Here is a 20,026-nt window from a genome sequence, read left to right on the forward strand (position 1 = left end):
TCAGTGATATTATGGTCTGTCAGTGTAGTACGGTGATATTATGGTCTGTCAGTGATATTATGGTCTGTCAGTGTAGTACGGTGATATTATGGTCTGTCTGTAGTACGGTGATATTATGGTCTGTCAGTGTAGTACGGTGATATTATGGTCTATCAGTGATATTATGGTCTGTCAGTGTAGTACGGTGATATTATGGTCTGTCAGTGTAGTACGGTGATATTATGGTCTGTCTGTAGTACGGTGATATTATGGTCTGTCAGTGATATTATGGTCTGTCAGTGTAGTACGGTGATATTATGGTCTGTCAGTGTAGTACGGTGATATTATGGTCTGTCAGTGTAGTACGGTAATATTATGGTCTATCAGTGATATTATGGTCTGTCAGTGTAGTACGGTGATATTATGGTCTGTCTGTAGTACGGTGATATTATGGTCTGTCAGTGTAGTATGGTGATATTATGGTCTGTCAGTGTAGTATGGTGATATTATGGTCTGTTAGTCATATTATGGTCTGTCAGTGTAGTACGGTGATATTATGGTCTGTCAGTGTAGTACGGTGATATTATGGTCTGTTAGTCATATTATGGTCTGTCAGTGTAGTATGGTGATATTATGGTCTGTCAGTGTAGTACGGTGATATTATGGTCTGTCAGTGTAGTACAGTGATATTATGGTCTGTCAGTGTAGTACGGTGATATTATGGTCTGTCAGTGTAGTACGGTGATACTCTGATCAGTCACAGCGAACGCCGGCAGCAGCGGGGCACTGAACTGCTCCGTGACCGAGTACAGAACGGCACTGGAGTCCGGCTCGTAAAACATGAGCGTCTGACTCGGCCAGTCGAGCAGCAGGCCGATCCTCTGGGGTCTCCTCACCACCTGCAGGGGCACCTTTTTCCCAGCGTGGCAGAAGGTGTAGTCTCCGTCGTAGCGGGACAGCACCCAGGAGCGACTGTTGTAGCCCAGTCGGGCCTCGTTCCCGGAGCCTCGGCGCTCCAGGGAGGCATAGCAGACCCCGACCTTAAAGGCGCCACTCTGGCCGACGTCCACCACCCAGCTGTGGGTGCCGGAGGACATGGACAGAGAGCCGAGGGCGTTGGGCCAGCAGTCAAATCGCGATGGGGTGGAGGGGGGAGGATGGCGGGGTTTTTTGTGGAGGAAGGTCAAAGTGCAGAGATCGTCAGAGAGGGACAGGAGAGGGCTCACTGTCTGCTCGTCAAACTTTAGATAAGATGATCCATAAGCTGTGAGCAGAAGCAGAAGGATGGATCATAATTTGAGACATTTTAAAGTGCAGTACTCGAAAATCATTTTGTAATTTTCACGTTTCATTTTACTCCCACTTTTAGATCAATCGATGATTTACAAATCTCCTGGTTTCTGGTTTGAAAGTACGCCGTGTCCTGCCACCAGTCTATCCAACAGATTTCTATGATCCAGCTGAATGTTGACATGAAGCGACAGGATGAGAAATAGAAATGAATCTGCTCACCGTTCGGCCCCAGCAGCAGCGCAGCAGCCCACAGACCTCGTAGCAGCTTGCTGTCGCTGCAGCCCCGGTTCAGGTTGAGCTGGACTGTATCGCAGGGCTCCCCGACCCCTTCTGCTTCCTCCACCCTGACACACACACACACACACACACACACACACACACACACACACACACACACACACACACACACACACACACACACACACACACACACACAGAAGAAATGTGACACTAGCAAGAAAAAATAAATATCCAGAAACATGTCGTGATAAAAGAAATTACCTCTCAGCTATATCCTGGACGTTGGTCTGAAAGACGAGACAGGAAGCAAGATTACGCTCAGTAATTTATGCCTATTATCAGGATGCTGTTATTTGAACTTCCTCTGTATCTGAAATCTTCCCCACCACCGTCCTCCATCATCCCCCTTCCTGCCCGAGCTCTCCCCATCTCTCACCACCAGCTGTGCATCCGGAGTGTGCGTCAGGGTGTGAACCAAGCGGGAGCGTGTTTGCGACAGATTGGCCACAGCTCGGCTCCAGTGGGCTCTCTGGGTGAGGAGGCACTGCTCCACCCGCTCCTCCTCTCGCTGCACCTCCTCCAGGAGCCGCTGCTCCTCCTCTTCCAGGGCTTCACGCGCAGCGCTGGCCTGAGCCAGCACCTGCTCTCTCGCCTGGCTCGCAGCCGCCTGAGGACAGAGATCAATACAGTATCGTTATTGTTGTAATTAATAGGTTAGTTAAAACTTTTTATTTTAGTTTCTGGAGCCTTCATGTAATGTGAAATCTACAAAAACAAACAACATATGGCATGTTTATGATCCCATATGTTTTCAAATCTGGCACATTTTATTGTAGGCATGTTTTCCTCTCACTGAATTTATGTGTTGTTATGACTTATCTATTGTATTTATTATTATTTTGTATTTTTGTATTGATTTGAATATGACTTTAAACTTTTACTACAACTATAATTATTATTACTTATCTATTTTAAATATTATTGCTAAATATTTTCTCCTATTCTCTCTTCCCCCCCCCCTCATTGCAGTCTTTAAATGTTGTAATCCTGTGACACACTTTGCTTATAATATAATACATTTGTCAAGGATGAGGAGCTCTCAATTTATTTATCATAATTATACGTTATTGTAATCATTCGAGGGAATGAAGATACATCAGCTACCAACCTGCTAATATTTTGAATAATTTAGACTCATGCACATGAGGGAATGTGAATGTGAAATCCCATTATTTTATTAATAAACATGTGAAGTGTTTTTTAGTATACGGGGATGATTTTTTTCCCCACAATTTTCTCTGGTAAATGACACAAAAACATTGTTTTACATGCAAAAAGGTGCTCAGAAGATGATTCTAATAATCAATGAGTTGATGAATTTTTTTAAAAAAGTCAAACATTTACTGCTTATCTTCTTAGATGGATAGATTTTGCTGTATTTCACATCATTGTTAATCAAAGACCTTTGGGTTTGACGATTTTGAAGATGCCATCTTGGGCTCAGAGAATTCACAAGTGGTGTTTTGACTTTGTAATATACTAAACTGTCTAGTACGTAAACCCAACTCCACCAAGAACATGTGACTTCTTTGTCAAATAAAAGAGCCAGTCAGCATTAAGACACTGGACTTGTGAAACAGGCTCTCAGTGCTGAGTTGGGCTGTTTGATCATCAGTGTGAGACCGAGTGGGAGGAGAGATCAGTGGTGCAGCATTTCTCACCTGAAGCTTCTGCTCTTTGGCGGTCAGTGTCTGGTCAATGAACCTTTCAATCCTCAGTGCCTGCAGCTGCATTTTCTCACACACATCCACCAGCTGGTTCTGGTGAGGGAAAAACAAACAAACAGACACACACATTGTGTTTTTTTGAGTATAGCACATCACAACACCTGAACATCTCCAGCTGGAAACACAACAAGAAAATCCTGTCTTCCCAAATACCATGGAGAGGAATCAGCCAGGAAAGCAACACGCAAAATGTGGCACACCCAAAAAATAATAATGTCACAACAATTAACCTGCAAAACAAGTGGACATAGTTTCTGTATGTTATCACTGAGTCCTCATGGCCTCATAAAACTGCCATCACTCAGTAACAGTGACTGGTTAAAATATGACATGCACATTCTTAAAATAAAGGATGACTTATTTTGAGTTAAAACGAGTAGTAAATAATTCTATGGGCGAAATAAAAAAGTTATTCTAGTGATAAGTAACCTGCAGGTGTTCTTAGAAAAAAGATAAAAGTAGACCCACTTGTTTTAGCCTATTTCCAAAAGTGGAAAATGTTTACACGTCAGCCTATATATTATGTCACAGATAATTTAATACAATTGTACAGACTGAGACAGTTGTTGCACGTGCACACAGCAGGCCTGTGACCGGCTCCAACTCACCCTGACTGCGGTAACTCTGGTGGCCACAGGGGTCACGGTGTGTCCGTGGCAGGAGCCCACGATGGCGCAGTGGGAGCAGATGAGTTTCTTCTCGGTGCCACAGAACCAGTCCAGCTCAGACTCGTGCTCCACACAGAGCTCGCACTCCCCAGAGAAGATCCCGGACTCGGTGTCGGAGGTGGTCGCGGTCGGTGAAGCCGCTCCGCCGCCGGTGCAGGTGCCTCTCGGCGGCGCGGTGTCCCCTTTCTGCTGCGGCTTCATACCACCAGCAAACACGGAGAAAATAGGCTGGTCGTAGTCCATGTTCCTGGTTTTCTCAGCGTTTAAAGACACCTCTGTGTACGGGCATGTTAAATCGCACGTTTGGAGCTCCTCGGTCATGGCAGGATGGCGCGGCAGGTGCACCGGCAGCGCTTTGAGCTGGAGGCGCTGAGCGCAGTAACTCAGGTGCAACAGGTGAGCGGAACACGGAAGTAACGCGGACATCAGAGGTCAGAGTTGGAAGGAAAGGTTGGTTTCTGCCCTGCTTGTTTTTGGTGACTGATATGGGCGTCAGCTGATAACCGCCCATTAAAGTTGTAAGTAATGAGCTTAAACATGCGACAGACCGACAGCCCACCTCCAGGACAGGAGAGGCTGTTGGTAAGAAACCACCAACCAGGGTGTCACACAGCTTCTCTCATTGACCCTTTTCTCTCACTGACTGTCATGACTGCTCACAGATTAAAGCATAAACATTTAAAACTCATAAAGGACGACTTGAACCTGCATTTTATGAGCTTTTTTAGGACTTCTCAAACAGGCTTTTCATTTAGACATCTTATTTCATAATTTAGCTGCAAACAAAACACCATTAGAAATGCTGAAAGTGATCTTTATCGCTATTAAATTTGCTTCTTAACTTCAGATAGGCTAAAACTTTTCACATGCAAAACAAAATGTGTAATTCCTTATTTTGTTTGGTTTATGCTGACAACAGGTTTTCTTATATGATATGATTATATCATCAGTACGATACATAATTATATAATTATCACCCATAAAGTGATAAGAAACTCTCGTGCTCCTGATTCAAGCTTTTCCTCTGCTAAGGGGAAATTAATATAGATATTTGGATGTTTTATTTGCCGTATAACATGATATTCAAACATGTAAATATTTTTAAACTGTACATGTCATGTATATTATTGAGCAGAGCATGATTAATAATGTTCAGGGAGGATAGAAGTGATACATACTGAGTTTCATCCCACTGTGTGAGCATATTAAGGGATCACACCTGCAGCCACGCCTCAGGGACAGCTCTGTTTAGCAATACTGAGCAACAGCCAACGTCTGGAAAAGCCCTTTATTCCACAGAGAAAACAACCTCCAGGAAAACCAAACGTATATTATGAAAGATGCCATAACAAACAGCCAAGCCCATCAAATTAAAATGCCACTGCAGTCTGGAGGTGCTGTCAAGTACAGCATCCCAAGATTACATGTTTTAATATCTAAAAGAATAATCTAATGGTAAATCAGTAGAGCTTTTTACAGAGCAATAATTCCATTAAAAAAAAAAAAAAATAGAAGCCAGAGATATGTTTAACAATTTCTGTGTGGTGAGACACTGGAAAAATAAATTAATTTAATAAGATAAATTCATGTAAATTTATTATAACTACTTTATGCTGCTTTTAAAAGTGCAGGCATACCAATATTAAAGGTTTCCCCTTAACACCTTTGAAACATCTTGAGGGTGGGATTTGGTCCAAGCACCAACAACATTAGAACCCTATTCTATTATTTATTTTTTATATTCTTCTTTTTGTAGTTATTAAACCATAGCAGTTTAAAGGTGAAATTTTAATGTTAGGTCATGGAAAATAAAACAAAGACAAAAAAACCCCATCCTGTATAACAATTGAATCTGATGAATGTTTCATTTCAAACCCTTTTCCTTCTTCTTTCTTTCCTACTTAAAATGAGCTAAGTTTATTATTTATAAGAAAGAGGAAGATAAGTGCAACATTATCTGATGCATTACTATAAATGTGTAATGAATTACTATTAACCGTAAGACATCTTTTCCAGTATATTTAATAAATTGGAGTTGAGTGAATTTTAAAGTAGCAGTTGAAGCTCTAACTGTATTATGGGACATTAACATCTTAAATTGTAACTGAAGATGTGTAAAAATCTACATTAATCTTCTTAAATTATTATTAAACACTTCTATTTACAATGTTCCCATTTTCTTTTTAACCTTTTTTCCAACTTTAGTCTACAGGTCCACCTGAAGTTCCCAAGCTGTCAGGTCTGATGTTTCTGTAATGCAGCTCCTGGCCTGCAGAGGGCGCTGACTCCCTTCACTAACTGAACATGAAGTCAACGTCACCAGGTCAGGACAGGACAGTGTTGAGTGATTGATGCTCATGATTTGGCTCCCTTGATAATGAATCATCTTTAAAGGCTCCACATTCCTGTTCTTCTTCTGCACATTTCCAGTTCAGTTATTGAAGCTGATTTTTTATTCCGTCTGGGCATCGACTCACTCATTTCTATTTGCAGGAATTCCTCTGAAAAAGGACTCAATGCCTCCATATCCAGGAGTTAAAAGGCCTCGCGGAGCCTGATGGAGCAGGGTTAGGGTTAGTGTGTGTTAGTGTGCCGAGATTAATTGCTGCCACGTTACATACATAAATAAAAGTTAGTAATGTGCCGCGGCTGTGATCGACTACGTTACTAACTGCAGTTTTATGTGGAAGAAAACTCACATAAAACTTTACGTTTGCGGTGCAGAAAAGGCAAAAAGCAAAAATCCCATACGACTGAAAAAGGACAGAAATGCAGCTATCGTGAGATATTTCAAGAATCAGACTTCAAAAGTTGTTCTTTGACTTTTAAGTTAAGGAAATAAAAAAGGTAAATAGGCATTAACATCTGAAATGAAATGTTTGTGTTTGCTGCGTGAGTTTTATTTACTTTTTTTTTTTTTTTTACTTAAAATTAACAAAGTATGTACATTTTTCCAACTTTTTTGTCTGATGTCATTTTTCAATTATTGTTGTTGTTGTTGTTGTTGTTGTTGTTTTGTAGCTCATGTAGACACGATGTCCGCCGTCCCTTTGAAAACAAACACACGACCTCCACCACCGGAGCCATCCCACCGGAGCCATCCCACCGGAGCCATCCCACCGGAACCATCCCACCACCGGAGCCATCCCACCGGAGCCATCCCACCGGAACCATCCCACCACCGGAGCCATCCCACCGGAGCCATCCCACCACCGGAGCCATCCCACCGGAACCATCCCACCACCGGAGCCATCCCACCGGAACCATCCCACCACCGGAGCCATCCCACCACCCGGTCGTCAAACATTTCGCGCGAAAACGGCTGGAAGTGGTCACGAGCGTGCCGATGACGTTTCAACCGAATTCAGGCGGTCGCTAACGGTCGTCGTTTCCTATTGGGTCAGCCCGATCTGACGCGTCGCGTCGGAGGAACGTAACGTCACGTTTGATTGGGCGAGCTGATAACCCCGCCCCCTCCCCCCCACCACCACCCCTCCAACTGGCAGCTTCGCTCGGCTTTCTGCGCCAGCGGCGGTGTGACCGAGGCTGCTGCCGGAGAGATCCGGAGTCAGGGCAAACACTGAGCCATCCTCCCCCCCCCCCCATCCCCAAAAAACTGGCATCGCAGCGGGGCTGACGGGGCTGCCCCGACGACGTTGAAGCCCGAGTTACGGTTTAGGTCGGATCCCCGCGCCTCCTCTCCGTGTCACCGCCGCCAACCCGTCTTCCTGTGATGTCGGACTTCAAGCTCGGGATCGTGCGGCTCGGCCGTGTGGCCGGGAAGGTGAGCTGGATCCCGGGGCTGCCATGTGCGGCCGGCCGGCCGGCCGGTCGGCCGGGGGAGGGAGGGAGGGCCCGCGGGGATCACAAAAGGCGCCCGGGAAAACACACACACGGTCAAGCGGGTGATTCGTCGGTGCTCGTCTGCCGTTTCAATGATTACGAAGCCGACGCGGGAGTTAGTTTGTGTTTCCCGTTTTTTCTTTCAGCCGCGTTTGAGCGGATTGGAGAAGCCGGCCGCGTCGAGCCGTCGAGCCGCGGCGCCGCTCCGCAGCTCCGCTTCCTCTCAGGCTAACCGCTAACGTAGCAGGGTTAGCTGCTGGCTAACATTTAGCGGTGAAACCGAGTGTCGGAGGAAAACACGCGGGTCTTTGTGTGTCGTGACGACGGTGGAGAAGAACATAACGTGTTTATACTCGTATTCATATATTTTATTTTTCGACGGTTCGTCTTATCACCGAGCAGGCGGCGGCACGGTTAGCAGCACGCTAGCCGCGTTATTCGGATTACACCGCTGACAGGAAGCCATTGCCTCCGTCAACCGAGTCTTTTGTGTGACGTGACAAAGCACCGGGAGCACGAGCCCCCCCGGGGGGGGGGGGGGGGGGCTGGAGGTGGAAGCGTTATGATAACGGCTCCGTTACCGACGTGACGTTAAACTACGGCCGGCCGTTGGTGAGGAAGACGATCGCCTCCGCCGCTGGTGTCACTCAGGGTTGTGATGAGTGACAGCCCACCTGCTGAGTGACAGCAGCTCGCGGGGGTCAGCAGTCAACACGTGTAACATACATGGCGCGCGCGCACACACACACACCGAAAGTGTCACGTTGCGTGTTTTCGACCTTTTGGCACGTGGACGCCGCCGGACGGGCTCGTTGTCGCGCGGGGCTTCTGTGTCGCTACCTTGTCACGCGCATGTCTTTCTTCGGAGCACCTCCTACTTCCGGAGACCTCAGGTCGCTCTGGACTGCATCAAGTTGTTGTTGTTGTTGTTGTTGTTGTTGTTGTGGTCAGTGTGGAAAAAAAAAACCGAGTTTGATTTGGTTGTAAATGTTATTTTCTTCATGACGTGATGAAATATGTTGCTGCTGCCACGTGCAGGACACATTCCTCATAACTGTTTACTATTTGTGATTGTTTTGGCCTCTGCAAATACATTATTATTTATTTATTTATTTTTAAACTGAAGCACTTAAATTGTGCATTAATACAAACTTAAGTCATCCTTGAACACGATTAAGATCTCGGTCAATAGTTTGCCTCGATCCTTGGAAACTAAACTTTAAACTTCTGGATAGTGTTTATAAATGTATAATCATCCTTTTGATAGACAAGTTGACACCTGCAAAGTATCAATAATTAAACATTTATGTAAAAGTCTTGTTATTTTATTAAATATGATTTATTGCAGCAGAAACTTTCACAACTCTCATCAACTATCTGAATACCCAAAGGAAATCGTTTTAAGTGCATCTAATCAGTCCTGAGCCGGCAGATTAGTGAAGGCTTTGTAAACGCTCCCAGGAAATTATGGTTTTAAAAAGTCTGTGTTTTGCTGCTAAAGCTGGCCATGAAAAGTAGAAAGAGTTTTGCCTCTTGAAAGTTTCAGGCTTTAACATGAAAAATGAACTTTTCTCGCTTCCCTTTTCTCACTTTTCAGACAAAATACACACTGATTGACGAGCAGGACATACCGCTGGTGGAAAACTATGCCTTTGAGGTAAATCGTTTATTATTATTCATGCTTGCATTTACCACAATCTTAATACTCAGTGCAAAGACACACGAGCCAACGTAAACAAACATTTGTCACGTTGCAGGCGCGTATGGAGGTAGACGCAGACGGCAACGGAGCCAAGATCTTCGCTTACGCTTTCGACATCGGTAAAGGCCGCTGGGCAGGACGGCCGTTACACGAGCTGCTCTGGTATGTCATTTGTTTACTGTATTAAGTGTGCGACTAACTGTTGTTGTTTTTTTTCTTTTTAATGGAGAATCTCTTCTGGAAGATTCCTCTTATTGTGACCAACTTAGAAGTTATGAATAAGACAAACTCCTGGATACAGATGAGTTTTGCTTCAACTGCCTGATGAAGAGTAATTAAAATTGCAAGATTGCATTGTAGGCCACTTTGCAGCTGTCGGTTGAAACCCGCCGGCCTCCCGGTGGTCCACCAGGTGCATCCTGGGTACTCTGTAGTTGGCCAGAGATGATCCTCCTGCAGGCATCGGTGAAGCTTTACTGCGCCGTGGAGCTCACGCCTTTTGAGTCGGCACTTGTTTTGTTATCGATCTTCCACGTAGTGATCATCACCCTATAAATGGTGCCCTGATCTACACAGCAATGATTGTGTGCTGCTTAATATTTTCCTGAGTTGGACAAAAGATTTGAGACACTTCATATTTCTGCTCTTTGTACAGGAGGTTAAATGTTTCTCAGATAAACGGCCAAGTAACAAGTCCTGATTCCCTCGTCTTCAATGAGCTTGGTTTTTCTCTGGTAGCTGACTGGCTGTCTGGTTTTCTCAGGGAGAAGCACAGAGGAGGCATCGCTCCCAGTTTTCAAGTCATCCACATCAACTCTGTGACGGTGGACAACCGGCTAGACAACCTGCGACTGGTGCCGGTGGGCTGGAGCCCCAAACCGGAGGAGATTTCCAGCAAGCAGAGGTGAGAGCACATCTGTACTGAATTAAGATTATGAAGCTCTGAAGGGTCAAAAGTTCTGACTTTCAGTTTTTGGCTCCATATGTTGTGTTTTTTTTCCCTTTTATGCTTGTTGGCTTTTTTTTTCTTTTTTTTTTACTCTGTCACATAAAACTTATAAAAAGATGTTATTAAGTTGTAAAACATTACCAGCGTCAGCTGACCCTTGAATAGTATTTAAAGTAATCAGTAGAGGTTACGAACGGACATTTTGCTTCTAGGTACAGTTTGAAAATACATCTTTGTTTGTCATGTTTATTTTGAACATGTGAGATGTGCCTAATATCTCCCCCCCCCCTTCCCCTTCCCCCTCCCCCTCCCCCACCGATATCCTCCTGCCTGTGCAGAGAGCAGTCTCTGTACTGGCTGGCCATCCAGCAGGTACCGGCCGACCCGGTGGAGGAGCAGTACCTGGAGCTGAGCCGTACACGCTACTACAACGCCAACGGGGAGCTGGTGGAGGAGGAGGAGTGCTCCTGCACATACTACGAGTGTCACTACCCTCCCTGTTCACTCATCGAGAGGAGGGTACGTACAGCAACGGGCACTTTTTAAATTTTTTTTAATTTATTTTTAAGAAACATGATTTCAAATAGAGATTTTTCCCACAAAAGCATTGGACGCAACCTCAGATGAGATGATGTTGTCCCTCGTCTCTCCACAGCTGCGGGAGTTCAACATCTGCGGCCGCTGCCAGGTGGCGCGTTACTGCGGCTCCCAGTGCCAGCAGCGGGACTGGCCCGCCCACAAGAAGCAGTGTCGCGAGCGCAAGCGGGTGCTCGCCCTGGAGTCGGAGCCCGAACGATGATCTGCCCTCATCCTCGAGGGGGGGGGCCCAGGGGGGCGGGGGGAGGAGGGCGTTGGGGGGGAGGGCAGGGTTTGACTTGCAGGAGGGGAAATCGGGGATGAAGTGCAAACTGGGTGAAATTTGCTGACGAGAGACTTTAACGACGGAGGACAATGCTGATTGGTTGGTGGACTGATGGAGTTCAGGGGGTGAGAAGATGGAGGAGGGGAAGGAGAAAAAAGCAAAAAGACATCTGCTACTTCCCAGAACTGTTAATTCTCCATAGCTTGCTTTTCATGTGGATGACGGGGGGGGGGAAGTTTTTTTTTTGTTTTTATTTGTTTGTTTGTTTGTTGTTGTCTTTATTTTTTTCTCGAGGAGGGAGAACCTCGAGCTCTACCTGCTGCTATGGTTTTTGTATGTGCGGAAAAGGGGGGAAAAAAGTTGTCTTGTTGACGAACTGGACGAGCTTCTTTTGGACCACGGTCGAATACGGACGGTTTATCATCATACACTTTTGTTCCTTCGCCCAGCTGCTGGGTGTCACAACGACGTCTGTGCAAACGGAGGACCTACACGGCGCTGCAGCACCCGTCGCTCAGCTGGTACATCGGGACACGGACCTTTTCACTGTATCGCGCCCTCTCTGACCTCTCGTGCACACGGCTGCTGCGTTCACGGTCATCGACACCTTCATCCGCCTCCCTGTCTGTCGTATTCCCCACGCAGCCAACACACAGCTGATAGAGTTCACTGATTGAATCACACTACCAGTATTGAGTGTGTGTGTGTGTGTGTGTGTGTGTGTGTGTGTGTGTGTGTGTGTGTGTGTGTGTGTGTGTGTGTGTGTGTGTGTGTGTGCGCGCGCGCGCTGCCAATATGTACTGAAGGACATTGAAATGGTCAACGTGGCTCATGGGTTGGGTCAATGTATGTGTCTGCTCTTCTTAAAGGGGCCATATTACACAGTTTTAAATGTCCTATTTAATCATAAATTGGTGGTTTAAAAAATATTTTCACTGTTCTATGATAAAATAGCTGCCAAATAAAGGCTTAATTTTTTACTAGAAGTTTTCTTGACCCGTTGATTTTAATTTTTTCCCCAGTTAAATCAGTTCTGTCAGACCTGCTTTGTTTACGGTTTTAATCAACCGAAGTAGCTGCATTTATCACATTTTTTTTAAGTATCTCCAAATTCTGCGGTTATCTTTAAAAAGCCTTGTACTGACGTTGTTACGACGACGGGCCTTTTTTTCTTCTTTTTTTTTAACATTTTCCAGAATAAGAAACTGCTTTCTTGTGGTCACAACTTTTATTTCATGTTCTCACGACAAAGTGTCTCAAAGTCAAACAGATGGAAATGAAATGTCCGAATTATTTCTACCAAAGTCTGACCTCCTGTAGCTCGGCACTCCTCCTATCAGCTGGTTCAAATCCCTCCAGTCAGTCTCAGTTTGCTGGTTTTTAAAAACAGACACGAGACTTTTTCAAACGGTATTTTTGCATCTGCAGGGTTTGGGTGGTGTACATGTGTGCGTCGGTCGGGGAGCGGCTCCTGCTCTGTTTTTTTTTCTTGCGTGAGAGTATTGCGCTATTTTTTTGAAGAAATTCTATCAATGGAGTTCTATTTATTTAAAACCTTTTGATTGTGAAACATGTTTTTCTTTTTTTTTCTTTTTTCTTTTTTTGTCCTGGTGATATTTGAAGGCAAATATAAAGAAAAGTTGTCATTGTGGGACTTTTTTTTTTCTTTCTGTCGCATCCTTTGGGGCGGGGAGGGGGGAGGGAGGGAGGGAGGGAGGGGAGGGGGACTGAGCATTTTTTTCCCTGTTACTTTATTTTTTATTTTATTTTTTCCTTCCTGATTCTGAATGATTGAACGAGCGAGTTCCTCCTCGCTGTCGCCCTTCCATGAAATTACTGCACACCTTCACTGTCACTAAAAGCTTCCACGTGAGAGATGTCTGGGAGTGTAAAACTTGAATTACCCCCTCCACCTCCACCTCCCTCTCCCACACAAACACCTTTTGGTGAATTTTATTTTGGAGGGTGGTTTTATGAACTCAACCGTTTCCTGGTTTTGTTTTGGAAGACACGACAGTCTTGAGTAAAATTGTTCCGTGTCAACTTTTATCCTCAACCGCCTTCCTTCCTTCCTTGTGTTCAACGCACACCTGCTTAATGTGTCCTCTCGTGTCTTAGGTGAGGAGTCCAGATGCTTGATGAGCATGTATTTCACACATTTACATGCAACTTGTTGATTGTTTTCTTTTGTGTGTGTGTGTGTGTGTGTGTGTCTGTGTATGCGTGTGCGTGTGCGTGAACAGGTTTTCAACACTGCACTAAAACCCGGCTCCCATGTAAGCGTACTTGTCCGATATGGGTTGAAGGGGAGGGCTGTGATTTGGACAGAGTGTACAGCTTGTGTCTGAAATCTTGTTTTTTTTTTTGTAAGAATATTAAGCATTAATCATCTAGAAATAAAGAGCTACAATATGTGAATGGAAGTACAGTTGGGGATAACTGACAGTTGCTTTTCCAATGTAAAATGATAAATAAATAAAATGAACCTCATTTGGTGGCTCAGTGTGAGTGTGGCTGTTAAATTTACTTCTAATGTAGTGAAACGGCACCAAAACAACTTCAGTTTAAAGCCACTAGAAAGTGACACGATTATAAAACAGCAGATTGAAAGTTGGCCACTCGTGTGCTAAGATTTAAAAACGCATTGAGTTTAAACCCCTTCTGAGGAATTTAAAATGTCATAAAGAAAACAAACGAGAGGAGGAAGATTTCTTTATTTTGGATTATGAGAAGGTTTAACTTTCAGTGACCTCTTAGGCTTTTTTTTACGCCCTTTATTTTGCCTTTTGTAGTTAAATAATTAGTCAATGAGGAAATTAAACTGCAGAGATTTTAAATGAGTAAATCCATCAAGCCAAAAAAAATTAATTCACCATTTCCAGTTTAACATATTGAAATATTTGCTGCTTTTCTCTCATATAATTGTAGGTTGTTGTTGTTGTTGTTTTTTTTTTTACCCACAACTCAAGTAAAATAAACAAAATACTCCAGTGAAGTTTTAACTCATCTTGCCTGACAGGAAAACGTGTAAATGTGTCACCGCCGTCGTCACACTGAAAAACTCTTTGTTCAACTGTTTTTTTTTTTTTTAAATTTTTATCACTTGCATCCTGAAGTCCGTTCTTTCTTCTTTCCTGTCTAACGAGTAACAGATGTCCGGCTGCTTTCTGGAAACTTTATCCTCCGTGTTGTTACTCGTGTCTCGGCAGTAGTTGGATTCTCTCCATCCGTCTCTTCTTCTTCATCCTCAGCAGAACCCGTCGCTTCTTCTTTCAGGTCGCTGCGGGGTCAGAGTTCAACCGACGGGTCGGAGAGGTCGAACTGAAACCCGATGCTGACACTTCACCAGAAAATGTATGCACTAATCTAGTTTATGGCTTTTCAAGTAGCATTTTTTTCCCCCATGGTTGGAGGAAGAATGACTTTAATTTCTGATGATTTATTATCCTTCACAGTAACTTTAATAGGCAAGACCAGTGGTTCCCAACTCGTGGTCATGACTCCATAAAGGGTCCAAAGTAAAAAGTCCAAGTGGTCTTGGATGGATATTTCTGCATCGCACACTTAATTTTTTTTTTTTTTAGCTTTTCCTTTTCAACTTTATGTTTGTTTTTATGAATGTTTTTCTAAGTTTTCTTCTTTTCCTGCACACCTAAATTTTGGTGTTAGCCATATTGGTCTAAAATACGTCTTTACTTTTATTTTTGTACAGCTTCAAGACAAAACAAATTAACACAAAATATAACGGTACACAAACAAAAGGTCGGCAGTGTTTTGTTATTTGTTTATTTCATTTTATTTTATTTTTCATTAGGTTTCCTCATTGTTTGTTGTTTTCTTAGAGGCCTATGTAATTCACAAATATTTTAACATTTAATATCTCCACCAGGTCAATCTGTTTTATTAGTTCATGGTATACTGTGTGTTCTTGTATTTTGTTTTCTGTGCAAATGATCTCCAAAACTCTTCATCCTGACTTTTGTTTTAGTGGCGAGTAGCTGCAGTACCACTTTCCTTCCTCTAGACGTCGCTAGTGTTTTTTTTTTAACAGACAGCTGTTCCTGTCTTCTGCATTTGTTGGTCTTCAACGAGGAAGTTTCTTAACCGTACAGAGCAGTTATGTACACAGTGTTGTTTTACACATAAAACAATAACCTCCAGCTTCATCATGGTCAACATCGGTCTCACTAAAGTGGACGACGCGCTGGCAGCGAAACACCCGGTGGGCTTCTTCTTCTTCTTCTTCTTCTTCTTCTTCTTCTTCTTCTTGTTTCCTGTGCAGCCTGCAGATCTCTGCAGGACGCTGACTTTGAAATAAAACCTCCACTAATCATCTGTTGCACATAATGTCAGCTTTGTAATGTGCTGGAGGATTACAGAGAAGTGTTTTGACCGGTGTTTTTATGGGTCGTCTTGTCTTTGTCTTTCAGGGGCTGCAGAGTTACACCGCGTGTCAGTCTCACGCCTTCATGAAGGGGATGGGCACTTTCATACTTGGTAATGTTTATTTTCCCACAACAACAACAAAATACAGTATCTTGTCATTTATTATTGTATTATCATTACTTAATTAACTAACTTTTTTTTTTAAATGCCTTGAAGTTTCTATTTTCACTTTTTGTGATAATTATTCTTTATTTTTCAAGTCTAAATCAGTCACTGAACTAACATCTAAAAGTTTACTGAAATGAATGCCCACATTTCTATTAGCTAATACAGAAGTCCAATTAAACTACAGACAAACCAAAGTTGAACCACAGGAGGGCGCTGTCTTCTTTCAATGTTTCCATGACCACACTGATTATTATTGTATTACTATAAGGGATAACTATACAACCTTTTTATTTCCGTTTTAATGAGATGCATGTCAGAAAGTGATTTATGAGTTTACACATCACACCAACTTCTCTGATCGCTGATGATTTTTCATAGAAATCTGAAACTAAGAATAAGAAATGTCCCATATTTTTGGCCACATGATGTTGACTGCTTCTGATTCATGTTGTTGTTTTGATTTCTGACGAAATTATCAGAGTCTACTGCAGCAGCAGCAGTCCTCACCTGTCAATCAAAAGCCTCATGGGAATCTCTGCACAACTTTCCCGTTTCAAGAAGAAACAACAAGAGAACTTGATGAATGATAAATAAAACATAGCAGCTATAAATGTGGAGCTGTGTTGCTTTTCTAGGTGCTGTAGGTTTATTTTCCATCCAGAAGGCTCTACAGAGGAAGCTGCCGTACCCGCTTCAATGGAACTTCCTCATTTCAATAGGTGAGTGAAACGTGGGCTTTGAATTGATATAAAAAATAAAAAGCGCCGTCTCGCCTGTAAGCTGCCTCCTGTCCTCTCAGTGGCGTCGTCGGTGGGCAGTTATGCAGTGACTCGCTGGGAAACGCAGAAGTGCTCGGACCTCTGGTTGCTGCTCGAAACGGGCAAAGTCCCGGACAGGTCGCCGTCACCACCAGGTGAGGACAGTGTGGGGATGCAAACCTGCTCTTGTTTCCTGTCGTTGGGCCAAACTTTCATAAAAATGATGAAATGTGAATATTCTGCGGTCGGAAAACCTTCTTCAGTCACGTTAACAGGTGCAGCAACACTGTTTTATTTAAGTAAATTCATTTTAGGTCGTCTATTCTCGACAGTACTGTACTAGTAAATATTGTACTTTTTACTCCCCTGTGTTCATTTCACATTTATAGTTCATAGTTATAACACAGAACAATATTTAAATGTAAAATATATATGTTTGCTTGTTATAATGGATTGTTGCTGTTTGTTTTATTAAACTGCTGCTCTCATGCAGCATATCTGTCAGTAAGGCAATATTTCAATGATTTATAGTTGATAAATATATCACTTTATATTTCACTGTTTTCCATGAGTACTTTTACTTTTGATTATTGAAGTAAATTTTGCTGACAGTACTCGTGTACTTTTACTTAAGATAAATTGTGGTATTTGTATTTTGGTGGGAGACTGACGGCTTAAATGACGACAGCTTTTGTATTTCATGTTTCTCTTTCTCTGTATTTGTGTTTCAGCACCTCAAGCAGAAGAATCAAAAGGACCTGGAAAGACTCAATATGGTGACGTGATGGATTAAACATAGTTTCAAACTAACTTGTGTATCACTGAATATAAAGACTTTAAATATAATAATAATTTAATGATAAAAGGTGCTCAGCGTGAAAAAGTGCTTTCTTTATTTACGTGATTTTCGTTTTTCGATGTCAGAGTTTGAGGAGCTTTTGAATTTCATAACGGTATTAACGTGCGGATAAAAAGATGGGTTTCCTAAACCGCAGGTCAGGAATTATTTGGGGTTTTGAGTAGGAGGCAGCTGTTAAGCTTGTGATCCCGTATTATTATCTGGATATGTTGGTTTGTCATCCAACAGAATCGACGCTGCCAAAAGCAGTCGCTAGATTCTATTTCCTTTTTATTTTTTTTAATTATTTAAAAAAAAGTATACAGAAAAATAACAGAAATACATGAGTATACTGTTTACAAAAGAATGCGGAGTAATATATTTTGTCAATAATAATAATAATAACAACAAAGTACAAAGAAGAAAAACGCTGTTCTTCCTCCCCTCATCTGCAGATGTCCACATATTTTAGTTTTTGACATAACAGAGGAGGAAATATCAGTTACATACTATGAAGGAGAATAAATAGTGAGCAGCTCTTGGAGTGGACCAGATGTTCCAACTCACATTACAGTGTCACTATTAAAATTAGTGTCACGGTATCAAATATATAGGAACTATATCCCCTGCTCAAAAGAGCTACAGGAATCGAAACGCATCTTTTCTGTTCTTTAAATCTGTGGCAAAAAGCCCGGCGCCTGCACGTTGAACGTCCGAGTCAGCAGAACTATAAGCACCCAAAATTAAAACAAAATATAGATTTGAGCAAAGCAGTATATTTCCACACAGTTCCTACGAGCTACGTAACACGGATGCTAATCTTGCATCAGCCAGATTCAACTTTATTACCAATGTGAACGGCTGCGAAACCTGCAAAGAGACCAAATAGAACCAAAACGATGCGCAGAATAACAGATGTCATCAATTTATGTGATTTCAGCTTGTTGAATATTTAAGAGGCCAAACTGATTTAAAAGCTCCTGAGAACATGAATTATTTATTGATTCACCGCAATCTATGATGGACGTGTAAATAAGATCTTTTATTTTGAATCAAGGAGTGAATCTCTTAATATTTTGCCAGTGCAGAATATGAACAAGAAAATCCTGCTTTTTCCAACAACACTCTTGTTTTTTTGTTTTTTTTAAGCATATTCTGACTTGTTTGTACAATGAGATGTTAGTAACATGAATTCTGCACCATGCGGTGCAGCTCTTTGAAACAATAAGAGTCTTTCAGGGGCTCTTTAACACCTTGAGTGAGTGACTTAGACCAAAGTCTAAGTCTGTGATTGCAACAGAACCGGCCAAAGAGCTGAAAACACAAACTCACACCAGCGGGTCGTAAAGCAAGTTGGACTTTGATAGTGAAGGAAATCTGAATAAGGAAAAAGGTTTTGGCTTTGGTTTAATATTCCCTTCTTTCCTCCCCATCTGTGTTCAGCCTGAATCCACCCCCACTCTTAATTCCTCGCTCGTCCTCCCACTGTAATTCAAATCTGATTTAACGCCTCCAACATTTGAAGGTTTTTTTTTTTTTTTGAAAACGGGCTTCATTGAATTGGATAAGCTCTCAAATCCTTTGTCACATGCACACTGATACCGCCGAAGGGGAAGACGGAGAGCAAACGGGAGATCATGAAGTCTGAGTGTGTTACATGACCGGCCGGCGGAGCGGAGGATCAACAAACACACATCGGCATGGCGGGCCGGCCTTTTGGCACGCTTGGCAACCACTGGCATGGTTTACAAAGCCTGCAGAGTGTGTGTGTGTGTGTGTGTGTGTGTGTGTGTGTGTGTGTGTGTGTGTGTGTGTGTGTGTGTGTGTGTGTGTGTGTGTGTGTGTGTGTGTGTTTTGTGCAGCAGCAGTGATGCATGTGCGTGCCAACATGAGCGCTGCGTTGTTCCGACCCCGCGACTCGGACGATGACGGAGAGCCGAGCGGACGGCGGACGGCGTGAGGAGCGTCTCTCCTCTTTCTTTCACTTTCTGTGAGTCTCGAGTCTGAAACGCAGCAGAAAGTCCAAACGAGTCCACGAAACAAACCGAGTTTACGTGTTTCTAAAACCTGAACCCGACAGTGGAAAAATCAAAACCGCTTTATCTATTTGGCCTGCAGACATAATCAATGCCCACAAATGAATGTGTTGACAAGAACAACTGGTGTGTGATTGACCGTCAGAGGGAGGAGGAGGGGAGGGGAGGGGGAGGGGGGGAGGGGGAGGTGGGGCTGCCCATATTGATTATATGTCCGATCCTTTAAGCTTTTTTTTTTTCCCCTCTCGTGCACATGGTGAGCATAACAGGGAAAATATGTGATTCATAATCAGGTCTGACAGGATGCGTAACTGAATTACAGGAAGTCCTTTGTGACGCAACGAGAGCATCTTCCAGGTTGATCGCCGGTTCAATCTTTGCAGATGACGGATGGGTGGGAGTTCAGGTCTGGGCAAGTCAGAGATAAACACAGAGACGGAGAGTTTCGCCGTGTGACGCACATAGAAGAACGAGAAATAGAAAAAAAGAAAACGGAAACAAAAAAGTGTCCCTGAAG

At 43.2% G+C, this 20,026-nt stretch overlaps 3 protein-coding genes across 3 annotated transcripts; 2 read left to right on the top strand and 1 right to left on the bottom strand.

Moving 5' to 3' along the window:
* Positions 1–418: 418 nt before the first annotated feature.
* On the bottom strand, positions 419–4,393 carry bspry (B-box and SPRY domain containing). The gene is made up of 6 exons (XM_069715219.1): positions 3,908–4,393; positions 3,234–3,332; positions 1,949–2,179; positions 1,774–1,799; positions 1,492–1,616; positions 419–1,243 (listed from the first exon to the last, which is right to left on the bottom strand). The coding sequence occupies exons 1-6, from the start codon at positions 4,391–4,393 to the stop codon at positions 708–710; spliced, it is 1,503 nt and encodes a 500-aa protein (XP_069571320.1). The 3' UTR covers positions 419–707.
* A 3,086-nt stretch (positions 4,394–7,479) lies between these two features.
* Positions 7,480–11,303, top strand: zmynd19 (zinc finger, MYND-type containing 19). Its single transcript, XM_069715224.1, has 6 exons — positions 7,480–7,751; positions 9,408–9,467; positions 9,568–9,674; positions 10,276–10,416; positions 10,800–10,980; positions 11,117–11,303. The coding sequence occupies exons 1-6, from the start codon at positions 7,701–7,703 to the stop codon at positions 11,258–11,260; spliced, it is 684 nt and encodes a 227-aa protein (XP_069571325.1). The 5' UTR covers positions 7,480–7,700; the 3' UTR covers positions 11,261–11,303.
* Positions 11,304–15,394: 4,091 nt separating this feature from the next.
* tmem141 (transmembrane protein 141) lies at positions 15,395–17,691 on the top strand. Its single transcript, XM_069715218.1, has 5 exons — positions 15,395–15,545; positions 15,754–15,820; positions 16,513–16,596; positions 16,677–16,790; positions 17,367–17,691. Exons 1-5 carry the CDS (start codon positions 15,492–15,494, stop codon positions 17,426–17,428), a joined length of 381 nt encoding a protein of 126 aa, XP_069571319.1. The 5' UTR covers positions 15,395–15,491; the 3' UTR covers positions 17,429–17,691.
* The last annotated feature ends 2,335 nt before the right edge of the window (positions 17,692–20,026 follow it).

This window comes from Brachyistius frenatus, unplaced genomic scaffold (genome assembly GCF_029030835.1).
Source record: "Brachyistius frenatus isolate BFR_SWC_R1_liver_20210118 unplaced genomic scaffold, ASM2903083v1 Contig_140, whole genome shotgun sequence".
Classification (NCBI taxonomy): Eukaryota; Metazoa; Chordata; class Actinopteri; family Embiotocidae; genus Brachyistius; species Brachyistius frenatus.

Bases quoted from the DNA above. Each gene is read 5' to 3' on its own strand.
- bspry (XM_069715219.1), bottom strand. From the start codon at position 4,393: ATGTCCGCGTTACTTCCGTGTTCCGCTCACCTGTTGCACCTGAGTTAC. The intron at 3,333-3,907 runs GTGAGTTGGAGC...TTCCCTCACCAG, and splicing joins CCAGAGTTACCGCAGTCAGG to AACCAGCTGGTGGATGTGTG. The intron at 1,800-1,948 runs GTGAGAGATGGG...CTCGTCTTTCAG, and splicing joins CTCCGGATGCACAGCTGGTG to ACCAACGTCCAGGATATAGC.
- tmem141 (XM_069715218.1), top strand. From the start codon at position 15,492: ATGGTCAACATCGGTCTCACTAAAGTGGACGACGCGCTGGCAGCGAAA. The intron at 15,546-15,753 runs GTGGGCTTCTTC...TTTGTCTTTCAG, and splicing joins CGCTGGCAGCGAAACACCCG to GGGCTGCAGAGTTACACCGC. The intron at 16,597-16,676 runs GTGAGTGAAACG...CTGTCCTCTCAG, and splicing joins GAACTTCCTCATTTCAATAG to TGGCGTCGTCGGTGGGCAGT.
- zmynd19 (XM_069715224.1), top strand. From the start codon at position 7,701: ATGTCGGACTTCAAGCTCGGGATCGTGCGGCTCGGCCGTGTGGCCGGG. The intron at 7,752-9,407 runs GTGAGCTGGATC...CTCACTTTTCAG, and splicing joins TCGGCCGTGTGGCCGGGAAG to ACAAAATACACACTGATTGA. The intron at 10,417-10,799 runs GTGAGAGCACAT...CTGCCTGTGCAG, and splicing joins GAGATTTCCAGCAAGCAGAG to AGAGCAGTCTCTGTACTGGC.